The following is a 27,668-nucleotide window of genomic DNA, read 5'->3' as shown; positions in this document are numbered from 1 at the left end:
TATGTGGACTTCAGCAAGCATTTGATAAGATTCCCCATGGCAGGCTCATTCATAAAGTCAGGAGGTATGGGATACAGGGAGACTTGGCTATCTGGATTCAGAATTGGTTTGCTGACAGAAGGAAGACAGTGGTTGTAGATGGAAAGTATTCTGCCTGGAGATCAGTGGTGAGTGGTGTCCCGCAGGGCTCTGTTCTTGGGCCTCTGTTCTTTTATAAATGACTTGGATGAGGAGGTTGAGGGGTGGGTTAGTAAATTTGCAGATGACACAAAGGTTGGAGGTGCCGTTGATAGTATCAATGACTACTGCAGGCTGCAGTGCGACATATACAGGATGGCAGAGCTGGGCTGAGAAATGGCAGATGAAGTTCAATCTGGATAAATGCGAAGTGATGCATTTTGGAAAGTTGAACTTGAATGCTGAATATAGGATTAAAGACAGGATTCTTGGCAGTGTGGAGGAACAGAGGGATCTTGGTGTTCAAGTACATAGATCCCTCAAAGTTGCCACCCAAGTGGATAGGGTTGTTGAGAAAGTACATGGTGTTTTGGCTTTCATTAACAGGGGGATCGAGTTTAAGAGCCACGAGGTTTTGCTACAGCTCTACAAGTCCTTGGTGAGACCACACTTGGAATATTGTGTCCAGTTCTGGTCGCCGTACTATAGGAAAGATACAGAGGCTTTGGAGAGAGTGCAAAGGAGGTTTGCCAGGATGCTGCCTGGACTGCCTTGTGAAGAGAGGTTGACTGAGCTTGGACTTTTCTCTCTGGAGAGAAGGAGGAAGAGAGGTGACCTGATCGAGGTATACAAGGTAATGAGAGGCATGGATAGAGTCAATAGCTAGACTTTTCCCCAGGGCAGGATTGACTGGCACGAGGGGTCATAGTTTTAAGATATTTGGAGAAAGGTATAGAGGGCATATGAGAGGTAGGTTCTTTACACAGAAAGTTGGGAATGCATGGAATGCGTTGCCAGAGGTAGTGGTGGAAGCAGAGTCATTAGGGACATTTAAGCGACTGCTGGACATGCACATGGATAGTAGTGAATTGAGGGTTGCGTAGGTTCAGTTATTTTACATTAGGATTAATCCTCAGTATAACATTGTGGGCCAAAGGGCCTGTTCTGTGCTGTTCTATGTTCAGGGCCCAAGTTGCTGTAGGTACAATTAAAATCAAGGAAGCTGGAGAGGCAAGAAATTGATAAATGCTGATATCGCGGAGGGTTATGGAGATGGAGAAGATTCCAAAGATAAGGAAGGAGCATAGTCATGGAGGAAATTGTAAACAAAGATGAAAAATTTATAATCAAAACGTTGCTTTCCAGGAGACCAGTGTATGTTAGAGAGGGCAGGAATAGGTCATCGGGAATTGGTATATGTAAAGACATGGGTATCAAAGTTTTAGGTGACCTCAAATTTACAACAGGTATGGGAATTTGGGAAATTCCATGGGAGGCCAGTGAACAGTGTGATAAAATCGTCAAGTCTAAAAGTAAAAAAGGCATGAGGGTTTCATCTGCAGACGCTCTGAGAGAACTGAGGTGTTCTATGTGGCAATAAGTGCTCTTGTTGATGGCACAGAAATGTGGTCACAAGCTTACTCCAGGGTTAACTATGAGACCAAGATTGAAAAAAGACTGGGAAAGGAATGGAACAGAAATAACTAGGGAACAGAAATGGAAAAGGGACTGGAAACAATGGCTCAATCTTCTCAAATTTAATTGGAGGAAATTTCAGTTTGCCCAGCATTGGATCTGATCATTTTGGAGTGGATAAGAGGGAAAAGGGAGATAATGCGATGGAGTTGCATGTTGTCAGAGCACATGTAAAAATTAACATTGTCTTTTCACTGTAGAAGAGGAGCAGGACATAGATGGGAAATAGGAAGAGGTTCAAAGATAGATCGTGAGGGACACTAAAGATACCAGGGTTGGACCTGGAAGAAAAGCCATTGGAAGTGACTCTACAGCTGTGACTGGATAGGTGGGATGGAGCCAAGTAAGGACAGTCCCATTCAGCCAGCCAACCATGAACAAGCTTTGGAGAGAAAGGGAAGAGTCCAAATTGATAGGTAGGTCGAGTTGAGATAGTATACCTTGCTCACTGTGATACTGGGTGTCATTTATCACTTTGATAAAGGCTGATTCAATATTGTGGGAGGGGTTGCAAACCTAATTTAGAAGGATTCAAGCACAGAGTTGGAGGAAAGATGGGCTCGGATTTGGGAGTCAATGTATTCAAGAACTTTGGAGAGGAAAGAGAGGACGCAAATGGGATTATAGTTTCTAAGGGCAAAGGAGCCAAGGGTTTGTATTCTGAGGAGAGGGTACTTTTGAAGAGAAGAGAGGAGCAAAACCTGAACTGATAGCCGTTAACAATATTAGACCATAAGACCATAAGACATAGGAGTGGAAGCAAGGCCATTCAGCCCATCGAGTTCACTCTGCCATTTAATCATGGCTGATGGGCGTTTCAACTCCACTTACCCGCACTCTCCCCGTAGCCCTTAATTCCTTGTGAGAATATTGGCTGGAGACCAGACAAGGAACTTGGCTGTTCAATGGTTTAGTGGAAATTAGAGTCAAGGGGATAGTAGGTGGATTATATAAGATTACATTGGAGGGAAGAGATAGGAGAGAGGATTTGAGTTCAGGCATAGGGGGTTTGTGAGTTTGGGTGATTTTAAAAGCAGTTGGGCCCAGGGGATAGCCAAAGAGAGGGAAACAGCTGAAGCTAGTAGATCATTATCACCTCAATGTTACTGACTTTTCTGAACTTCTGAACAACTCCTTTCGGTGACTGTAGAGCAGACGAGGTGGGGGAGGAAAGGAAATGGTTTGGGCCGAAGAAACTTGGAGTTCTCTTTAGATTCCTAGATGCTTCCAGAAGAGTGAGCAATTTTCGACAAGAATAGCACCTGATAGCCCATTACCTGGTGCAAGCTTTCCTTGGAAGTAGAGTCGCAGGTAGATAGGATAGTGAAGGAGGCATTTGGTATGCTTTCCTTTGTTGTTCAGAGTATTAAGTATAGGAGTTGGGAGGTCATGTTGTGGACATTAATGAGGCCACTTTTGGAATACAGCATTCAATTCTGGTCTCCCTGCTGTAGGAAAGATGTTGCTAGACCAGAAAGGATTCAGAAAAGATTTACAAGGATGTTGCCAGAGTTGAAGGGTTTGACCTATAGGGAGAGGTTGAATAGACTAGGGCTGTTTTCCCTGGAGCGTCAGAGGCTTATAAAATCATGAGGGGCATGGACAGGATAAATAGACAAGGTCTTTTTCCCTGGGGTAGGGGAGTACTAAACTAGCGGGCATAGGTTTAAGTGAGACAGGAATGATTTAAAAGTGACCTAAGGAGCAATTTTTTTCCACTCTGAGGGTGGTGCATGTTTGGAATGATCTGCCAGAGGAAGTAGTGGAAGCTGGTACAATTACAATATTTAAAAGGCTATACCAGCAATCAACATTGATAACTCAATCTGTGGGACTTTGCTGTACACAAAATATTTCTAGTATTTACTTTGTAGAACAAGTACTTGATAATTTGTGGAGATCTGAGACATTCCACAATTGAAATTCTGTCTTTCAAATTTGTCTGAATATTGAAAAGATATCAAAGAGGGAATGATACAAGGAACACGGCGTAATATTTAGTTTGAGCAATCCTCTTTGCTTGCTATGCATTAGGTATCAGATATAAATGAGTTGGTCCGATTTGAAGTGATCACATCTGGATCATATCCTGTCGTGATTACAAACATCCAGGAAAACCTCACTCCGAAGGCCGTGATGGAAAGAATATCACAGGTGGAATACAGAGGTTAGTGGCATCATGTCCATTGTGCCTGAGATGAGAAGCAGGAGATTATAGAAATGTGTAGCGTGTTCAGGCAGCAGCTGGGAAGGATAACGGATGGTCACGATCCCCCTTGGCAGACTGAAGGCTGAGACAGTATCATGCATTTCAACACAGTTGGAAAATATCGAGAGAAAGGTAAAGATGGGGAGGGAGAGAGCTAAAAGCTACTGCAATCACACAGTAAGTACTCTATGTGAAATATTCTGCAGACTGCTTAACAGAATCCTTCAGATAATACCATGGATCATCAGTGGGTTATGTAGATGGGTGAAAAGAATGTATGAGGAAGGTATGAAGAGTGAATATTGATATCAATGTGACAGAGTCAGAGAATGGCTTGAGCAGCAGCAAGCAAAGTCTGTCTACAGAAAAACAGCAGGATGTTTATGACTGACATCAGCTGCCATTAATTCTGAGGAGTTTTTTTAATTGTAGTGGCAAATGTAAACAGGTAGGGCCAGTAGATAGTATGCAGGGTGACCACCATGTCTCCTGCCTCTATTCAGAGGGTCAGCAAACAAGACGTTTGAGAAGCTCTGGTTCCCAGTGGTGTGCTCTCCAGCCAGGATTGATCAGGCTCCATTCTGCCCGGGAATAGTGGTGACACTATATGAAGCTGTAAAAGACACAGACCTGAAAGATAGAGGAGAAAATGCTGCAGATGCAGTGGGCATGAAATGCTAGCTGTAAATATACATGTAGGTAAAGTCATTCCTTGATGAAGAATGGGTAACTTCATCAACATTACTCAGTCTGTGACTGGCACAGTGTCCCTTTCACCTCGGAAAAGTCTGTAAAATAAACAAAGAATTTCAGGCAGATCCACCCGTGTGAGACAACTTTAAGTCTTTACCTTTTAAATCTGATAATTAACAAAAAAACAGATATTTTCAACTCTCTCAAGCTATTAGTCATCTTCCAGCAGTTAGATCAGTTCCATTGCTGCATCAATGGTTTGAATTCTTAGTGCACAGCATTGGTGGCTGTTATGTTTGGACAAGTAAACTCTGGTTCAGGCCAGTTAACATGACTACAAAGATTTGTTCCTTTCTTGTCCTCAAGGGCAGTACTATCTGATAATTTCTTCATCCTCAGTTCACTGTTGGTGGTTAGTGGCTGTCTTTAGCTTGCACCATCATTCTGTTTGATACTTCTCACTTTAGACATGTCTCTGATGGAAAGGAGGACAGGAAAGGTTAAGAGTTTGATTTTTAAATCTCATCAGTTTAACATGTTTTTTTTGATGTTGAAGACTATTACAATAATAGTGGGAGAAACACAGGTTCAGCAATGCAGGTGGTCTACTCCTCCATCAACAGAACTTTCAATCTTCATGCTGGAAATAGTCAAGCCATTCCAAAACAGGTCATCATTATAATCACAGCAGGTGAGTCTGTGGGGGGATCTGGTGGGAGAATGGGAGGGAGTGTTAGGAGTGGGGTGAGGTGTTTGGTCATGGTGATAATTTTGTTTTAATAAGCACTTGTGGGCGGCACGGTGGTTAGCACTGCTGCCTCACAGCGCCAGAGACCCAGGTTCAATTCCCGCCTCGGGCGACTCTCTGTGTGAAGTTTGCACATTCTCCCCGTGTCTGTGTGAGTTTGCTCCGGTTTCCTCCCACAGTCCAAAAATGTGCAGGTCAGGTGAGTTGGCCATGCTAAATTGTCCGTAGTGTTAGGTCAACGGGTAAATGTAAGGGAATTGGTCTGGGTGGGTTGTGCTTCGGTGGGTCAGTGTGGACTTGTTGGGCCGAAGGGCCTGCTTCCACACTGTAAGTAATCTAATCTAATCACTTGTACTGGGGATTGGGATTTTGGGGACTGGACAAGACAGAAGTGAGAACATTGATGCTGATCAAGATTCATAAAAAACAAACAAGCTTTTTTTTAAGCTTCATTCATGGGATGATGACATCACTGGCTAGGCCTGCATTTATTGCCCAGAGGACAGTTGAGCGTCAACCACACTGCTGTAGGTCTGGAGTCTAGGCCACACCAGGTAAGGATGGTAGCTTCCTTCCCTGAAGGACATTAGTGAACCAGATGAGTTTTCCCAGCTATCAACAAAGGATTCACAGTCATCATTAGATTTTTGACTTTTGTTGAATTCAAATTCCACCATCTGCCGTGGCAGGATTTGAACCTGGGTCCCCAGAACATTACCTGATAATACCAATAGGCCATCACCTCCCCCAAGCTCAATAGTTATTGCCTCTCATGTCACACTTGAGTAAATTAAACCAGCAAACATTCATTTCTAAAACCAAGTTTGGTATCCAGTTTCTCCCTCAGAAAGTTCAGGACAACCTGCTCCAAGACTGGGCTGCCTGTGCAGGCTCATCAGAGTCACAGTGTCTGTCTGCCTCTGCCTAGGCCGTAGTCATGCACATACAGTTATAACGTGTACAGATATCCTTGTAATAGGAAGGATATTATTAAGCTAGAGAGGGTTCAGAGGCGATTTACCAGTATGTTGCCAGTTATGGAAGCTTTGAGTTTCAAAGAAGGCTGAATGACTTTTTTCACTAGAGTATAGGTGGTTAAGAGGTGACCTTATTGACGTTTATAAAATCATGAGGGATATAGATAGTGTTAATGGCGCATGTCTTTTTCCTAGGGTAAGAGATTTCAAGATGAGGAAGCACATTTTCAACATTACAGGAGACAGATTTATAAAAGATATAAGAGGCAAATATTTCACACGAACGGTGATTCGCGTCTGGAATGAAATTCCAGAGGACATGGTGGATCCGGGTACAGTTACCACGTTTAAAAGACATTTGGATAAGTACATGAATAGGAAAGGTTTGGAGGGATATGGCCAGAAACAGGCAGGTGGGACTAGTTTAGTTTGGGATTACGTTCAGCATGGATTGGTTGGACGAAAGGATCTGTTTCTGTGCTTCACGACTCTATTGACAGTCTGTGTGTGGCCTATATGACATCTCATATATGACATCTGAAGAAGGGCTTATGCCCGAAACGTCGATTCTCCTGTTCCCTGAATGCTACCTGACCTGCTGCGCTGTTCCAGCAACACATTTTCAGATCTCATATATATATGCTTGCATTCATTCATTTGTCCAGGTGACTCAGATAATGCACATTTCAAATCAAAGGCATCTGAAATCTTTTAAAACATGCTATCCTGTATATTGAAAGATTGGGGGAGATGGTAGTATTGTGGTGATTTCACTGGACTAGTAATCCAGAACTCTAGGCTAATGTACTGGAGACACCATTTCAAATCTCATCATGGCAGATGGTGAAGTTTGAATTCCATTAAAACCTGGAAATATATTTTTTTAAAAACTAGTTCAATGAAAAGCACATAAGCACTGTCAACTGTTGTTAAACCTGACCACTAATATCCTTAAGGGAAGGAGATCTGCCATTCTTACCTGGTCTGACCTACATGTGTCTCCAGACTCACAGCAATGTGGGTGGCTCTTAACTGCCCTCGGGGCATTTAATGTTGGCTTAGTCAATACTGCAGGAAGCCAGGCAGCATCAGGAGGTGGAGAAGCCAATGTTTTGGGTGTAATCCTTCCTCATTTCTGGGGGTAGGTGCAAGGGGAGCTACACATATGGTGTGGGGAAGAGGGTGGGGTGGTGAGGTAGGGTTAGGTGAACGCAGGTTGAGGGTGCGACCTGGTTGGTTGATCGGAAGAATGAATCCGATTGGTAGCTGCAAGTAAGGGCTAAAAGCAATCACTGCAGATGTTGGAAACCAGATTCTGGATTAGTGGTGCTGGAAGAGCACAGCAGTTCAGGCTGCTCCTTGGATGCTGCCTGAACTGCTGTGCTCTTCCAGCACCACTAATCCAGAAGCTGCAAATAAGGGTTGGTAAGTAGAATGGAAGGGAGGGGGAGGGTCTGGAAAGGGAGTCGGTGGATGGGAAGGGAAGTTATTTGAAATTGGAGAACTCAATGTTGAGTCCTCTGGGCTTTAGGTTGCTCAGGCAGAAGATGAGATGTTGTTCCTCCAATTTCAGCACTCAGATGGGCCCCAGCTACACCTGCCTCTTTGTTGGCTATATCGAACACTCCCTCTTCAGTACCCACACAGGCACTGTGCCCCAATTGTTCCGCTGTTACATCAATGACTGCTTCGGTGCAGCGTCTTGCACCCAGGCTGAGCTGGAGCATTTCATCAACTTCACCCACAACTTCCACCCCGCTGTCAAATTCAGTTGGTCCATCTCGGACACCTCCCTTCTCTTTCTTGTCCTCACTATTTCCATCTCCAGCAACAGTCTGCAGACGGATGTTAGCAACAAACCCACAGACTCCCATAACTGCCTGGACTACACCTCCTCCCACCCAGTATCCTGCAAGAACTCCACCCCATTCTCCCAATTCCTCTGTCTTCGCTATACCTACTCGGATGAGGAGACATTCCACTCCCAAGCATCCTGTATGTCCACCTATATTGAACAACGTGCTTTCCCTCCGCTCTGTCATCCAGACAGCCCTCTACTGCACCACTTCCATTCCCCGTTCCACTGCTCTAACACCCCCCAGTGCAATAAAAACAGATACCCCCTTGTCCTCACCTACCACCCCACCAGTTTCCGCATTCAATGCATCATACTTAAGCACATTCGCCAACTCTAGTTAGACCCCAGCACCAAGAACATCTTCCCCTCCCACTCCTCTCTGCTTTCCACAAGGAACCATTCCCTTCACCAATCCTTGGTTCATGCCACTATCCCTACCAATTCCCCTCAAACCCCTTGGTACCTTCCCCTGCAACCATTCGGCCCCCTCACCTCCATTCAGGGCCCCAAACAGTCCTTCCAGGTGAGACAGAGGTTCACCTGTCTCTCTCTAACCTAGTTTACTGTATCAAGTGCTCCCGATGTGGTCTTCTCTACATCGGGGAGACCGAACATAAAATTAGGGAACGGTTCACCGAGCATTCAGCCGGGCCTAGAGGGGCCAACCAATCACCGCTCATTTTAATTCCCCTTTCCGCTCCCTTTCCAACATGACCATCCTTGGCCTCTTCCATTGCCACAGTGAATCAGACTGCACATTGGAGGAACAATACCTCTTCTTCCGCCTGGACAGCCTACAGCCCAGAGGACTCACATTGAGTTTTCCAATTTCAAATAACCTCCTTTCCCATCCCCCGAATCCCTTCCCATACCCCCCCTCCCCCTCCCATTCCTGTGATCGACTCTTCCTTGCAGCTACCAACTGGATTCATTTCGCCCATTGACCAACCAGGTCTATCCTCTACCTGTGTTCACCTATCCCCACCTCATTGCCACCTGCCCCCCATCTGAAGCTCCCCTTACACCCAACCCCAGTCCTGAAGAAGGGTTACACCTGAAACACTGACTTCTCTACCTCCTGTTGTTGCCTGGCTTGCTGTGTTCTTCCAGCCTCCTGTCTGTCTATTTTGGATTCCAGCATCTGCAGTTACCTTGTCCGTAGCCAATAACGCTCACATCTCACAACAGAATAAAGAAAACAAAGCAGTTAACATTGAGTGTTTTACAAGTTCCCAAATTGGTAAATGAAATCGCTTGGAAAACAGGAAAACCTTGAAAATGCGAAGAAGGTAACTTTGTACTTAGAGTGACATGCCTCCTGTTCACTCTGAATGGCTATTTTATACTGCACTGTATTGCGTCCCATCTTGTGTACAAATTAATTTGCAAGTATTCAGGAATGGAACCTATCCGTTACCTGGGGGCTTCCTATTGGGTTGTTCAAGTCCAAAAGCAGAATGTAACACACACAATGAGCTGTCTCATCAGATACGGAGCTGCACTCCAGAATTCCCTACCTAAACTGCCAGCCCTCATACTTGGTCAACTCGGTCTCTCTCCTCACATATCTCCTTAAAACCCAGATCTTTAATTCGGCTTTTGGTATGATATTTCATTTTCACCACGGAGAGGGCTTTCGGAACATGTTTTCGAATTTTCTGCTTGATAAACTCATTTATCATTGATGCTGTTTTATTTCTTTCAAGAATTTTCAGTTTTTTAAAAATATATTTTTATTAAAAAGTAGGTTTTTAAAAAATATTACAACAAATACAGAACAATACAATTCAATTGGGTGGCACGGTGGCTCAGTGGTTAGCACTGCTTCCTCACAGCACCAGGGTCCCGGGTTCATTTCCAGCCTCGGGGAACTGTCTTTGTGGAGTTTGCACATTCTCCTTGTGTCTGCGTGGGTTTCCTCCAGGTGCTCCGATTTCATCCCACAATCCAAAGATGTGCAGGTCAGGTGAATTGGCCATGCTAAATTGCCCATATTGTTAGCTACATTAGTCAGAGGGAAATGGGTCTGGGTGGGTTACTCTTCGGAGGGTCGGTGTGGACTGGTTGGGCCGAAGGGCCTGTTTCCACACTGTAGGGAATCTAATCTAATCTAATAAAAATACAAAGAAAGGATACCAAAAAAAAAGTAAGAAGCCCAAACCACCCTCATGTAGAAATGTATAAATATGTATATAAAAAAACCCAACTAACTACTTAACTAAATGAATAATAAATAATAATAATACAGCTTAGCAAAACAAAACACTAATTCTCGAATATCAAGGGCATTACTTTTCACATTTTCATATGTTCACAGCTCCTTATCCCTGGATATTGGACTCATAAAGCATAATCGTTACGGCTATATAAAAGCCCTTGTTAGTGTGGCAGACAAATCTGTGTCCAGGTAGTCCAAAAAGGGCTACCATGTCTTATAGAAAGTCTCAGTCTTTTGGTGTACCATACTTGTGAGAAAATCCAAGGGGATATGCTCCATAACAATCTCACGCCAACCTGATCAGCCCGGGGGTTTTTCGGACACCCAACCTAGCAAGATATTCTTTCTTGCGCAGCAAGTGAGGATGTTAAAAAGATTTTCCTTATGGGCATCTATAGGGAACACATTGGGCAGGCCAAGAAGAGGAGAGATCGGGTCCTTCTCCACCTTTACACCCAAAATCCTCTCCATTGCACCTGCCACAGCGCTCCAGTATGTTTGAAGCCTACCACAGGACCAGAGACAAAGGGTAAGAGTGCCCATACCAACCTTGCACGTGGGGCAAGTTGAAGATTACCCTACTTTAAATTTTGACAAACGATCCAGAGCCAAGTGGACCTTGTGGAGAATCTTCAACTGTAAAGCATGGGTCCTATTGCAAATTGATATCTTGCTTGCATTTTTCCAAATATCTTCCCATGCCTCTGAGGAGACCTCAATGCCCAACTCTCTCTCCCACACCCTGCCGAGTTGATCGAACTCATCTGAGGGGCCGCCCCCCAATTGATGATATAAAGTGCTGTCAGAAAGTGTACTAAGCACCCTCCCCTCTATGTCAGATTTGTAGGCATCCGTCAAAAGTGTAATCTTTTATTGAATAAAAGCCCTAACTTGAAAAAAATGCAAGAGGTCCCTGCTCGATAGCTCATATTTCCGAGCTAGCTGATCAAAAGACATCATTGTGTCTCCCTGAAATAAATCACCCATGCAAGACACACCCCTAGCTGCCGGAGTTTAAATCCTGAGTTCATCATTCCTGGTTGAAAACCTGACATACCCACTACAGGTGTAAGAAAAGATGTTTTGAAAATATTGCCTTCCTTCTGCCAAATTGCCCTCCATGCTTCCATGTATTGATAACTATTGGGTTATGGCAATATTCCTTAAATGTCCTTATTTTGTCCAAAAACAGTAAACCAGTAAGGGGGCACCTTGCCTGGGAGGCTTCGATATCTAGCCATATTGAAAGAGGGTCCCCACAGGCTCAATCACTCGTGTAAGATAAAAGTGAGCTTAGTTGGTAGCTTTTAATGTCTGGGAGATCCACTCCCCCCAATCTGTGAGGCATTTGTAGTTTAGCTAATTTAATAAGGGGCCACTTATGATGCCAAATAAAAGAGTTGAACCAGACGCTCAGTCTTGTAAATGTTTGCTTATCGAAAATCATGGGGGAGCATCCGTAGAGAGTACATCAAACTGGGGAGAAAATTCATCTTAATAAGTGCTATTCGACCTAACCATGAGACTGGAAGTGCCTCCCATCTTAAAAGATCTTGTTTGGTTTTGTCGAATAATTGAACAAAATTAGCTTTAAACAACCGAACAAGAGCTGGAGTGATGAATATGCCCAAATACTCAAAACCCCCCTGTGATCACTTAAATGGGAATCTATAGTCACCCTCAAGAACTAGCTCCTTCATAAGACCACCCATTGGCACAGCCCCTGACTTTGCAAAATTAACCTTGTACCCCGAAAAGGTGCCAAACGAGCTGATGCATTGTATCAGGCGAAGCATCAAAACTGCTGGATTTGACAAAAACTATGAGGACATTGTCCACGTCCAATGAAATCAATGTAATTTTGACCCCACTTCTGTAGCTGATAGATTGCGATCCCTATGAATGGCCTCTGCCAATGGTTCAATCACCAACGTAAAAAGCAATGGCGAAAGGGGACAGCCCTGTCAGCTGCCTCTAAAAATGTTAAAATTGCACCCCACTGGTGATGACCACAGTGAGAGGGTCACCGTAGAGAACCTTTACCCATCTTATAAAGGCTTTGCCCAAGCCAAACCGCTCCAGAGTATAGAAAAGATTTGAGGAGAAAGTGAGGTCTGTAGATGCTGGAGATCAGAGCTGGAAATGTGTTGCTGGAAAAGCGCAGCAGGTCAGGCAGCATCCAGGGAACAGGAGAATCGACGTTTCGGGCATAAGCCTGGAGTCCGACGAGCCTGCAGGCTGGGCCATGGGCCTAGCCTCAGATGTACCTCCTACCTTCTTCGGCATCCCTGGACAGTGAAAACCGAGGTAAGTTGCTCTCTGACCATTTCCTGAACCTCTTTGACCTTTCCAGAGTCCCTGGATATCGCAGTGGTCTGGGTGGAGCGGGTTAAGACTTTGTCCCGCTTGTGCTGCGGTGTGGAGCTCTGCAACGCGATCTTCCTAGATTGCCGCCATCTTGGATCCCCCAGAACTTCCTTTTAACCTTTTCTCATTTTGAATCTTGGGAATATATTCTTCCCTCAGCATGTGGACAGGTAAATGTTAAGGTATCCACACTCAGGTATTCTGCCATGCATGTTATTACCCTCAATGTGTAATTCTCTGCTGCATCAACATACTCCATTTATGTCTTTTCTTTTAACAGGGCGGTACAATGGAGCATCGGCGCCTTACATTGTCACAAAGAAAATTTCAAATCTGTTCTCCCACTTGCCAGATCATCTAGGTAATCCGTCTAATTGTCTGAATAACACAAACATGATCCACAGAACTGACAAAACCACAAGTGTAACCTCTAAACAGTGTCAGCTGTGGTTCAGTTGCTAAAGTGTGAGTTGCCCTCAAAGTTCAAGTTTCAGGCTCCAGTTTAAAGTCATAGAATGTTATAGCGTGAAATGAGGCTCTTCAGCCTAACACATTCATGCTGGTCCTCCAACATCTGAATATTCTAATCCCATTTTCCAACACTTGACCCGTAGCTTTGTATACTATAACATTTCAAATGCTCATCTAAATGTATCTTAAATATCAGCACAACCGCCCCTTCAGGCAATGAGGTCCAGAAACCCGCTGCTGTCTGGGTGAAAAAGATTTTCCTCAAAGTCCCTTGCAACCTCTTGCTCCTTATCATAAAACTGTGTCCCCTGGTTACTTAGTCATTGACTAAGGGGAAATGTTTCTCCCCTATCTAACCTGTCTATGCTCCTCATAACTTGGTACACCTCAATCAGATCTCATCCCGCCCTCAGCCTTCTCTATTCTAAAGAAAACAACTCCAGCCTATCCAATCTTCCCTCCAGGCTGCGTCATTGCAGCCCAGGCTGTTTTCTGGTGAAATTCCTCTGCTCCCCCTCTTGTGCAATTCTGTTCTTCTGATAGTGTGATGACGAGAACTGCAAACAGTACTCTGTGCATGGACTGACTGATGTAATGTTCAGCTCCAACGTAGCCTCCCTATTGTTGTATTCAATATCTTAACTAATAAAGGCAAATATTCAATTTCTTCTTAATCACCTTATCCTGTCCTATTGCCTTCAAGGAGCTATGTACATACTCCCCTTACTCTCTGTACATCCTAGGCTCCTACCATCCAACATGAATTCCCTTATCTTGTTAGTCCTCCCAAAATGCATCACCTCACATTTTTCCAAGATTAAATTCCATTGGCCACTATTCTGCCGATCTGACCAGCCATCTATATCGTCTTGTAGTCCAAAGCTTTTCCTCCTCACTATTTACCACACCACCAATTCCCGTGACATATGTGAACGTACTGATCAAACCACCTACATTCATGTCTAGGTCATTAATGCACACAACCACAGCAAGGGACTCAGCACTCTGCCCTGTTGAATGTCACTGGGCACAGGCTTCTCAATCCAAAATTGCCCTTTGACCATCACCTAGGAGAAAGTGAGGACTGCAGATGCTGGAGACCTGCTGCGCTTTTCCAGCAACACATTGTCAGCTTTGACCATCACCCTCTGCTTCCTGCTACATTGCTAAATTTGGATCCAAATTGCCAAAATTCCTTGGATCCCATGAGCCTTTAGCTTCTTAAACAGTCTGCCATGTGAGACCTTATCTAGAATCTTACTGAAGTCCATGTAGACTACGTCAATTGTACTACTCTCATCTATACATCTAATCGGCTCCTGGAAAAACTCAATCAAATTTGTTAGCTATAATCTTCCCCCTGACAAAGCCATGCTTTGACTTATCTTTGCCTTTCCAAGTGGAGATTAAATTTGTCCTTCAAACGTCCCCTAACATTGGTGTTTGATTAATTGGCCTGTAGTTTTCTGGTTTATCCTGACCTGCCGCCTTGAATATTGGTACTATGCTAGCTTTCCTCTAGCCCTCTGGCACCTCTTCTGTGGCCAGAGAGGATCTGAGCATGAACATCAGAACCACTGCAATCTCCTCCCATTGCCTGGAATATATCTTATCTGGGCCTGGCGAGTTATCCATTTTCAGACTCACAAAAACCACTAATTCCTCTTCATTCTCAATGCTAATTTGTTCAAGTATATTACAGTGTCCCTCCCTGATTTCTATGCCTACATCATTCTTCTCTATAGTGAATACTTGAGCACACAGTTCAATACTGACACTCTAACTCAGCACTGAGGGAGTGCTGCACTGTCGGCAGGGTTACCTGGCCGGTGAGGCATTAATCTGAGGCATTATTTGCCTGATCAGGTGAATGTAAAAATCCCAAGGCACTTTGTTGAAGAAAAGCAGGGGAGTTATTTGCAGGGCTCTGGCCAATATTTATCCCTCAATCAACATCACAACAAACCAATGACCCTGGTCATTTTTATATTGTTGCTCATTGAAGTTCGCTGGGTACAAAACTGGCTTTTCCATGTCTTGCATTACAGTGGCCCCAAGTCTGATGGTTGTGAAAAAGCTTTACCTAAAAACACCTATTTATTTCCCTTCTGTCCAAATAAAAATGGAGCCCATTCTAGTCTGTCAGAATTGATTGACATCAATGAGATAAACAGTCTCCAAATGGGCTTGAGTTAACATGGGCCCTCTGCTCACTGTCACTGTCGTATAGCGTATTATGGTAGACGATGGAATCATATACCTGTTTGTGGAAATTGGTTCCTTTAAATTTGCAAATCAGAGTCTCCTGATGTACATAGGACCCAATTACCATTTTAAGTCAGGACTTGTCAAGATGTAAGTTGTTCTTGCTGCATCCATCTTCATTGAAGAAATAGCTGTTACCGTGCTGAGTTCTCCCTGAACATGCCCCTTGATGCCTCTCCAGTCCCTCTCCTTATAGTTGGACAGCTTCCAGCCTCTTCAATCTAGCACCAGCCTGAATTCAGCAAATGGAGCACCAATTTGCAATAGGGGGTTTGTCAGTTCTGTGTAAATTGGATTGGATTGGTCAGGTTACTCTGGGTTCCTAGCACCAGAAAGTGCTTATGTTCTGCTGGTTGCCTGTCCTCAAGTTAACATTAACTGTTTGCATGTCGAAATGGAGTCAGTGACACCCATAAAGCCCACAAGCAGTAGACCATGCAGTCTTACATCATGACAACGCTTTAATAACAGCTTAAAAGTCCTGACTTATGTGGATAGATTGAGACTGTCTTAGTTCTCTCTAGAGACAGGCGGAACATTATCCATATCTTTAGAACACAGGAACACATGGGTGATGTGAATATAACCGCAGCTCCGACTCACCAAGTTTTCTTTCCAACTCCCTTGAAAGAAATGGCTCAATCTGGCCATTTCTTGATACACCTTTCAGTGTCCATGTGAGGCCTCAGTGAGTATCGGCAGGACATTAAAATGCAGAGGGTATCATGACCGAATGAAGTCTCAACTTTCCCCACAGAAGCTATTGAGCAGGAATTAGTACTGGCAGCTTTAGCTGATCTTCCCACCCGAGATTAGAAGCACTGAGGTCAATTGAAGTGTCATACACTCACGGCCAACTGACCAATCACATCTGTCATCCTCCTGTATGCCTTATTGCTGACTGAGAGAGTTGAGTTTACCGTCCTGGAAGCAGGAACACAGACACAGTAATGTTCCACTGTGCACGGGCACAGAAATCACGGCTGAATAATCTGCAAGTTATTTTAAAGTTATTTTTTTCTTCATTCCCAAATGAGTGTCTCTCTAACCCAGGGATTCCCTTGAATAATGCCAACACGCTTAGCTCTACAATCTTTCTAATCAGCTGTCCCTCTCTCCCGACAGATATCTTTGCAATTGGAATTGGTGAAGTATTGAAAGACTACCTTGAACATTTGGTACCTATGATGGTGACAGCAAGGAAATATTACCAGCATGTCTTCTACCTACCAACCTACCATTATTTGGAAAAAGCACAAGAAATGCAGAGAAAGTATGGTAAATTGAGTTACATTGCATAGAATTCTGTTCAGAAATTGGTAACTTGTCCCAAACCGTCTAGTATCTCAGCCACGGTGAATGGAGAAGGAACTGTGCTGTATAATTCTATGACTCTATGACCAACAACCATCTGGGCCAATGGGCATTCTTCCAATGTGATCCAGGTGATTTATTGATGAGTCATTGATTGAATTGTTTCCATATAAATTGGATGATTAAGTCTTGGAATACCCTGTCTGTGATAAGTTTTGTATTCAAAGTTTGGGAGAAGATTTGTAGCTCGGGTGCTGATTGTTGTGGTTCTGTTCGCCGAGCTGGGAATTTGTGTTGCAGACGTTTTGTCCCCTGTCTAGGTGACATCCTCAGTGCTTGGGAGCCTCCTGTGAAGCGCTTCTGTGATGTTTCCTCCGGCATTTATAGTGGTTTGTCTCTGCTGCTTCCGGTTGTCAGTTCCAGCTGTCCGTTGCAGTGGTCGGTGTATTAGGTCCAGGTCGATGTGCTTATTGATTGAATCTGTGGGTGAGTGCCATGCCTCTAGAAATTCCCTGGGTTTTCTCTGTTTGGCTTGTCCTATAATAGTAGTGTTGTCCCAGTCGAGCTCATGTTGCTTGTCATCTACTAAGGATTGCTGGTCGTGTCGTTTCGTGGCTAGTGTTCATGGATGCGGATCGTTAGCTGTCTTCCTGTTTGTCCTATGTAGTGTTTTGTGCAGTCCTTGAATGGGATTTTGTACACTACATTGGTTTTGCTCATGCTGGGTATCGGGTCCTTCGTTCTGGGGAGTTGTTGTCTGAGAGTGGCTGTTGGTTTGTGTGCTGTTATGAGTCCTAGTGGTCGCAGTAGTCTGGCCGTCAGTACCAATGTAGTACACATGTACCACACACAAACACAGACACATAGACAATGATACACATGCACAAACATATCAACACACAATAACACACACAAACACAGACACATAGACAATGATACACATGCACAAACATACCAGCACATAAACACAGACACAAACACAGATACATAGACAATGATACACATGCACAAACATACCAACACACAATAACACACACAAACACAGACACATAGACAAAGATACACATGCACAAACATATCAACACACAATAACACACACAAACACAGACACAAACATAGACAATGATACACATGCACAAACATACCAACACACAATAACACACACAAACACAGACACATAGACAATGATACACATGCACAAACATACCAGCACACAAACACACACACAAACACAGACACATAGACAATGATACACATGCACAAACATACCAACACACAATAACACACACAAACACAGACACATAGACAATGATACACATGCACAAACATACCAGCACACAATAACACACACAAACACAGACACCAACACAGACACATAGACAATGATACACATGCACAAACATATCAACACACAATAACACACACAAACACAGACACATAGACAATGATACACATGCACAAACATACCAGCACATAAACACAGACACAAACACAGATACATAGACAATGATACACATGCACAAACATACCAACACACAATAACACACACAAACACAGACACAAACACAGACACATAGACAATGATACACATGCACAAACATACCAACACACAATAACACACACAAACACAGACACAAACACAGACACATAGACAATGATACACATGCACAAACATACCAACACACAATAACACACACAAACACAGACACATAGACAATGATACACATGCACAAACATACCAGCACACAATAACACACACAAACACAGACACCAACACAAACACATAGACAATGATACACATGCACAAACATATCAACACACAATAACACACACAAACACAGACACATAGACAATGATACACATGCACAAACATACCAGCACAGAAACACAGACACAAACACAGATACATAGACAATGATACACATGCACAAACATACCAACACACAATAACACACACAAACACAGACACAAACACAGACACATAGACAATGATACACATGCACAAACATACCAGCACACAAACACAGACACAAACACAGATACATAGACAATGATACACATGCACAAACATACCAACACACAATAACACACACAAACACAGACACAAACACAGACACATAGACAATGATACACATGCACAAACATACCAGCACACAAACACAGACACAAACACAGATACATAGACAATGATACACATGCACAAACATACCAGCACACAAACACAGACACATAGACAATGATACACATGCACAAACATACCAACACACAATAACACACACAAACACAGACACATAGACAATGATACACATGCACAAACATACCAGCACACAATAACACACACAAACACAGACACAAACATAGACAATGATACACATGCACAAACATACCAACACACAATAACACACACAAACACAGACACATAGACAATGATACACATGCACAAACATGCCAACACACAAACACAGACAGAAACACAGACACATAGACAATGATACACATGCACAAACATACCAGCACACAATAACACACACAAACACAGACACAAACACAGACACATAGACAATGATACACATGCACAAACATACCAACACACAATAACACACACAAACACAGACACATAGACAATGATACACATGCACAAACATACCAGCACACAATAACACACACAAACACAGACACAAACACAGACACATAGACAATGATACACATGCACAAACATGCCAACACACAATAACACACACAAACACAGACAGAAACACAGACACATAGACCATGATACACATGCACAAACATGCCAGCACACAAACACAGACACAGACACATAGACAATGATACACATGCACAAACATGCCAGCACACAAACACAGACACAAACACAGACACATAGACAATGATACACATGCACAAACATACCAGCACACAATAACACAGACAAACACAGACACAAACACAGACACATAGACAATGATACACATGCACAAACATACCAACACACAATAACACACACAAACACAGACACAAACACAGACACATAGACAATGATACACATGCACAAACATACCAACACACAATAACACACACAAACACAGACACAAACACAGACACATAGACAATGATACACATGCACAAACATACCAACACACAATAACACACACAAACACAGACACATAGACAATGATACACATGCACAAACATACCAGCACACAATAACACACACAAACACAGACACCAACACAAACACATAGACAATGATACACATGCACAAACATATCAACACACAATAACACACACAAACACAGACACAAACACAGACACATAGACAATGATACACATGCACAAACATACCAGCACACAAACACAGACACAAACACAGATACATAGACAATGATACACATGCACAAACATACCAACACACAATAACACACACAAACACAGACACAAACACAGACACATAGACAATGATACACATGCACAAACATACCAGCACACAAACACAGACACAAACACAGATACATAGACAATGATACACATGCACAAACATACCAGCACACAAACACAGACACAAACACAGACACATAGACAATGATACACATGCACAAACATACCAACACACAATAACACACACAAACACAGACACATAGACAATGATACACATGCACAAACATACCAGCACACAATAACACACACAAACACAGACACAAACACAGACACATAGACAATGATACACATGCACAAACATGCCAACACACAAACACAGACAGAAACACAGACACATAGACAATGATACACATGCACAAACATACCAGCACACAATAACACACACAAACACAGACACATAGACAATGATACACATGCACAAACATACCAACACACAATAACACACACAAACACAGACACATAGACAATGATACACATGCACAAACATACCAGCACACAATAACACACACAAACACAGACACAAACACAGACACATAGACAATGATACACATGCACAAACATGCCAACACACAATAACACACACAAACACAGACAGAAACACAGACACATAGACCATGATACACATGCACAAACATGCCAGCACACAAACACAGACACAGACACATAGACAATGATACACATGCACAAACATGCCAGCACACAAACACAGACACAAACACAGACACATAGACAATGATACACATGCACAAACATACCAGCACACAATAACACAGACAAACACAGACACAAACACAGACACATAGACAATGATACACATGCACAAATATACCAACACACATGAACACACACAAACACAGACAGAAACACAGACACATAGACAATGATACACATGCACAAACATGCCAGCACACAAACACAGACACAGCCACATAGACAATGATACACATGCACAAACATATCAGCACACAATAACACACACAAACACGGACACAAACACAGACACATAGACAATGATACACATGCACAAACATACCAGCACACAATAACACACACAAACACAGACACAAACACAGACACATAGACAATGATACACATGCACAAACATGCCAACACACAATAACACACACAAACACAGACACAAACACAGACACATAGACAATGATACACATGCACAAACATACCAGCACACAATAACACACAAAAACACAGACACAAACACAGACACATAGACAATGATACACATGCACAAACATACCAACACACAATAACACACACAAACACAGACACAAACACAGACACATAGACAATGATACACATGCACAAACATACCAACACACAATAACACACACAAACACAGACACAAACACAGACACATAGACAATGATACACATGCACAAACATACCAACACACAATAACACACACAAACACAGACACAAACACAGACACATAGACAATGATACACATGCACAAACATGCCAGCACACAATAACACACACAAACACAGACACATAGACAATGATACACATGCACAAACATATCAACACACAATAACACACACAAACACAGACACAAGCACAGACACATAGACAATGATACACAGACACAATAATATATACACACAATAACACACACAAACACAGACACATAGACAATGATACACAGACACAATAATATATACACACAATAACACGCAGACACACATTAATACACACAAACATACTAACATGCGCACACAAGCAAACAGACTAACACGTGCATACATACCTGGGAGGATAGATGAAGCAATTTAACACCCAGTAAAGTGAAATGGTGTTTGGCAATTGAAAGATTATAACTTAATTGGCTCCAGGCTTAACTGGATGATCTTTCTGAGTCTAACGTCAAGCTGGTTTAAAGATGTACCCAGATTATTTAGCAGGTCTTCAGGAGATAGCAGCCAGGGTGGATTCTTTAGACGGCTCTCTGCCTTCAGCACATTGATAGTCAAAATCAGCAAACTTGGTTTGAAACTTGTGTGAGAAAGACAACAGTGACAGATGATAAAAATCAGAGAGCTTCTTCAACTTTTTTCTGTCAAAGCTGAAGTGTGGTAACCTGTGGTAGCTGAGTGCTGAGTATTTTGTCAATGTTTCTTTTGGTTGGCCAAGTTGTTTAAATGAGGAGACATTCTTACAGCTGTAGAGTACAGTTAAGAATTCACTTCTAAAATAGTTAACATTAAAATGAATGAATTAAATTGAATGTAGATAACTGAGGAGGTGATGTTTTACATCTGTCGTGTGTGAGAGTTAGTGGATGCTGCAGTCTCTGGTGACCACATCTGTACTGAGTGTTGGTGACTTGAGGAATTTCAGTTCAAAGTTGTTGATGGATCATATTTTTTTCTGGTTTTGACAAATTGGTCTCTTGTTGAAGCATACGAATGCAATGCTGTAGATTTTTAAAAATAAACCACAAGTTTATGAACACAATAAATGAAGATAAACTAGAGTGAATCAAACTATCTACTTCAGCACAAATTCCATGATTGTTTTCACACTGTAAAAGTATAATCCTACCAATTGCAAAATGTAACAACTAAAAACCAAAATAGCTTTTGTATCGTACCCAAAACACACAAGTGTAGTGGTCACACTCAAGTACTACCTCCAATGCCTCAGTACGGTTTGGCTTATAAAGATAGGCTGGATAAACTGAGAGCTTTTTCACTGGAGTGTAGGAGTTTGAGGGGTGACCTTATTGAGGTTTATGAAATCAGGAAGGGTATAGATAAGGTCAACAGCAGGGGTCTTTTCCCTCGGGTGGGGGGAGCTTAAAACTAGGGGCATATTTTTAAGGTGAGAGCAGAAACTTCTAAGAAAAGACGCAAGGGACACTCTTTTTACGCAATGAGTGGTTCATGTGTGGAATGAACTGCCAGAGGAAGTGCTGGATTCAGATAAAGTTACAAAATGTAAAATATATTTGGATAGTACACTATTAGGAAAGGTTTGGAGGGATATGGGCAAATGAGCCTAGGCTGGTTTGGGAACATGGCCAATGTGGACGAGTTGGACTGAAGGGCCTGTTTCCATGCTGTATGACTCTATGACTGTATGACGTTAGGTTTAAACACTCATGACTTTAACTTATAGACTGGAACTACAGATAGCTTCTTCCTGGAGCTATTGGATATCTGAGCTTAAACATTTTCAACTTTAAGTAACCTTCTCAGGGTTTTATCCCAACATGTGTGGTCTGACACTTTCAGTAACTCTTTACACTGAGGTAATCTAGATTTACTGTATCCTTCTCTTCATATGAACACTGGTCGACACAGACATCTTCACCCAAAGGGTTAACTGGACTGCTCAGAACTCCAAGTAAAACTGAGAAAAAACTCTCTCTTTCTAGGATATGGGTGTTTCCCTTGAGCTTAAAACAAGCCTCTCCTGGAGCTTTTAAACTGGACTTTGTTTGTCATGTTCAGACTTAAAACCTAACCAAAGAACTCGAAAACCCATGAATGCTAAAACCAGACCTCAAAAACATTGGAAAAGAAATTCTTACAAGTTAATGATTAGATTAGATTCCCTACAGTGTGGAAACAGGCCCTTCTACACCGACCCTCCGAAGAGTAACCCACCCAGACCCATTTCCCTCTGACTAATGCACCTAGCACAATGGGCAATTTAGCATGGCCAATTCACTTAACCTGCACATCTTTGGACTGTGGGAGGAAACCCACGCAGACACGGGGAGAATGTGCAAATTGCACACAGACAGTCACCCAAGGCTGGAATTGAACCTGGGACCCTGGTGCTGTGAGGTAGCAGTGCCAACCACTGAGCCACTGTGCTGCCCCAAATTATTAACTTCAGACACACAGCAAACCCACATATTATTAACTCAATACCACAAAAACCAAGCATGTAGATTTACAATAAATGATATTAAACATTTTATTATAAATCACACACTCTACACAGTCAAGGAGACTATCTGAACAAAAGCTAAGACATACAAAGTGGCAAAAGCTAGTGTAGGCCAGAGGTTTGGGACATCTTTAGAACCAGTGAGTGACTAAAAAGCTAATAAAAAAAGGAGAAAATTGATTATGATAGTACATTGGCACAAAATGTAAAAAGCAACAGTAAAATCTTCTATGTGTTTATGAAAAGAAATTGTAGCTGCAGTACATGGTAGGAGCCTTGGATTACTAAACTGGGGAATTAATATCAGGAAGCAGAGGAAATGTTAAATAAGCTAAAGCAGTATTTTGCATCATCTTCACTGTGAAGGATGCCATTAACAGCCCCAAAATATTGGATCAATAAGGTACTAATAGGTGGAATGAGCTATGACACTCACTGTCACAAAGTGACAAACCATTTGACAAATTAATGAGGCTGAAGGCAGACAAGTTGCCAGAACCTGATGACCTGCATCCAAAGATTTTAAAGGAAGTGGCTGCAGAGAGAGCGCAGGTTGAAATATTTCAGAACGCACTGAACTCCTAAGGGTGTTCAATAAGCAGGTGGTAGACAGAAAAGACAAACCTATGAGCCATTTAGCCTAACTTCTGTCATTGGGAAAGTGCTAGAGTTTGTTATCAAGAAATAAGTAGCAGGGCATTTAGAAGAGTTTTACATAATCAAACAGAGTCAACATGGTTTTATGAAAGAGATATCTTGTTTGACAAAATTGCTAGTGTTCTTTAAGAGTATAGTAAGCAGAGTTGGTAAAGGGGAGCTGATGAATATAGTATATTTGGTTTTCAGAAGGCGTTCGATACGTTGTCACATAAAAGGTTGTTTCACATGGTGGGAGTGGTCGACACAAGGAAGACAGAGAGGTGGGATTAATGCATCTTTTTCAGATTGATGTGGAGATGCCAGTGTTGGACTGGGGTGGACAAGGTCAGGAGTCACATGTCACCAGGTTATAGTCCAAAAGGTTCACTGGAAATCACAAGCTTTTGGAGTGCTCTCCTTTTTTCAGGTGAAGTGAAGACACACAGGCACAGAATTTATAATCAGAGAGATCAAAAGATCATTCAAATGGTGTGGAGTGTCAATAGGCTGAATAATAAGTCTCAGCTGGTGATCAAAAGTGTCAGACGGTGTGAGTAAATTGTCAACAGCTGAATAGCAAGTGAAGGGTTGATTAATAATCCAATTAATTGAGGCAAAGAGATAATGATTAGAATTAAGGTGATATTGGAGACAAACCAAATAACTGGAATAATATTATTAGTATAAAAGTCATATGCCAAAGGTCTAACCAAAGTGACAAGTAATCCAAAACATTACAAACTAATTAACACAGAGAGATCATAACAATTATCAAGGTGCTGGTGTCAAAACAGGACAGTTAAGGATTATTGAACAGATACAAAAGTGTGGCGTGGTCACATGTAGCGTGACATGAACACAAGATTACGGCTTGGCAGTTGGTGAAGATGATAAGTGGGGGCCTAGGGATGATCTTGGTGAGATGTTCAGCAGCATCAGTGACGTTGAAAGCTGTGAAGAACATGGCATTGTCTGTCTGCTCCTGGGAAGTACTGAACAATGAAGGGTACTCTATCAGTCATGTCCTGTGTCTGTCTTCTGAGGAAGTTGTTGCAGTTTTTCATTGTGGCACATTGGAACTGGCAATTGATGAGTTGAGCATCGTATCCCATTCTTATGAGGGCCTCTTTCAGCTTCTTTAGGTGTCTCGCGTGTTCCTCCTCATCTGTCTATATGCAGGGCTTGTCCTTAGGAGATGGCTTCTTTAATATGTTTAGGGTGGAAGCTAGAAAAATGCAGCATCGTCAGGTTATCCGTGGGCTTGCAGTAAAGTGAGGTGCTGAGGTGCTCGTCCTTGATGGATCCAAGAATGAGAGTGATTCTGAAGAGTAATCCATGGTAAGTCTGATGGTGGGATGAAAGTTATTGGTATCACTATGTAGTTGTTTCAGTGATTCCTCACCACAAGTCCAAAGGAAGAATATGTCATCAATATATCTGGTGTATAGCATTGGTCAGAGATCCTGCACGGCAAAGAAGTCTTGCCTGAACTTGTGCATGAAAATATTGGTATATTGGGGTGCAAATTTGGTCCCCATGGTTGTTCCATGTGTCTGAATGAAGAGCTGGTTGTCAAAGGTGAAAATGCTGTGGTCGAGGATGAAGCGGGTGCGTTTTGTGATGGTGCTTGGAGATTGGCAGTTGTTAGTATTGAGTACTGAGGCAGTTACAGTGATGCCGTCATTGTGGGGGGTCCTGGTGTAGAGTGCTAAAACGTCCATTGTGACAAGGAATGTTCCTGATTCGATTGGTCTGTAGGTGTTGAGTTTTTGTAGGAAGTCTGTAATATCACGACAGTAGCTGGGGGTTCCTTGTACAATGAGTTTCAAGATATTCTCGACATATTCAGAGAGGTTCTCACACAGGGTCACGTTGCCTGATACGATGGGATGTTTAAGTGTGTTGGCTTTGTGTATGTTTGGAAGGCAGTAGGAGTCTCCTGTGTAAGGAGTACACAGGATGATAGCACGTAGAATACTCTGAGGGTCTGGATCAAAGGTCTTGATCAGTCTGTTCAGTTGACTGGTGTGTTGTTTGGTCACCTGGATGTACAGTTGTCAGTATGCTTGTTTGCCGTAGTTCCTCTATTATAGATGATGATGGCTCCTCCTTTGTCTGCTGGGATGCTCTTTTGCTGATTTCACGTTGGAAAGACATAATTATTGGACTGTCACAGATTAGTTCAAGGGCTTCAAGTATTTACTATCTTGGAGGAAGGGGCAGAAAGTATTCTGTCTAACTTTCCTGACAATCCAAAAAAAGGTGGAAGAACGTGTTATAATGAGGACATAAGGAATCTGCAGGTGGGTACAGATTAATTGAGTGGACAAAGATTTGGCAGCTGGAGTGTAATGTAGGAAAGTATGAGGCTATGCACATTTGTGGGAAGGATCAAAGGGCAGGCTATTATTTACATGAAAAGAGGAGGAATCTGACTGTTCTGCATGAATATTAGTCTGCAGGTTCAACAGGCGATAGATAAAGCAAATGGAATTGAGGCCTTTAATGCAAGGGGTTGGAATTTAAAACTAGATAAGTCTTTCTGGATGCTGTTGGTGAGACTGCACTGAGAGTACTGTGTACAATTTTGATCCCAGTATTTAAGAAAAAAAAATTGGCATTGAAGACAGTACAAAAAGGATTCATTAGGCTGATTCCTAAAATGAAAGGGTTGATTTATTAAGAACAGCTGAACAGATTAAGCCTTTATTAAGATCAACAGGTTTAAGAAGAATGAGGAGTGACCTTGTTGAAACATATGAGATTCTGAGGGGGCTTTCCAGGGTAGATATTGAGAAAAGTTGAACAATTAAAAAGTCAGTCTAATTCCGGGCTGACTTTTAAACTGACCATTCCAACCAGGAATCACAGGACACAGTTACAGAATAAGGAGGCATTAGTTT

The 27,668-nt window shown here is 42.5% G+C and overlaps 1 protein-coding gene across 1 annotated transcript in view; it reads left to right on the top strand.

Annotated features, from left to right (window-relative positions):
- LOC122564127 (complement factor B-like) overlaps window positions 1-27,668 on the top strand; it is a 76,566-nt gene that overhangs the window by 24,965 nt on the left and 23,933 nt on the right. The window contains exons 7-10 of the mRNA XM_043718729.2: window positions 3,688-3,820; window positions 5,112-5,246; window positions 13,004-13,084; window positions 16,585-16,737. Coding sequence (XP_043574664.2) covers window positions 3,688-3,820; window positions 5,112-5,246; window positions 13,004-13,084; window positions 16,585-16,737 — 502 coding nt within the window. The remainder of the gene's footprint in view (window positions 1-3,687; window positions 3,821-5,111; window positions 5,247-13,003; window positions 13,085-16,584; window positions 16,738-27,668) is intronic.

The sequence above is a fragment of the Chiloscyllium plagiosum genome, unplaced genomic scaffold (assembly GCF_037043375.1).
Source record: "Chiloscyllium plagiosum isolate Xiang-an unplaced genomic scaffold, Cpla_swu_hap1 HiC_scaffold_31, whole genome shotgun sequence".
In the NCBI taxonomy this organism is placed as follows: Eukaryota; Metazoa; Chordata; class Chondrichthyes; order Orectolobiformes; family Hemiscylliidae; genus Chiloscyllium; species Chiloscyllium plagiosum.
The sequence above is the reverse complement of the archived record's forward strand: the minus strand, read 5'-3'. Positions and strand labels throughout refer to the sequence as shown.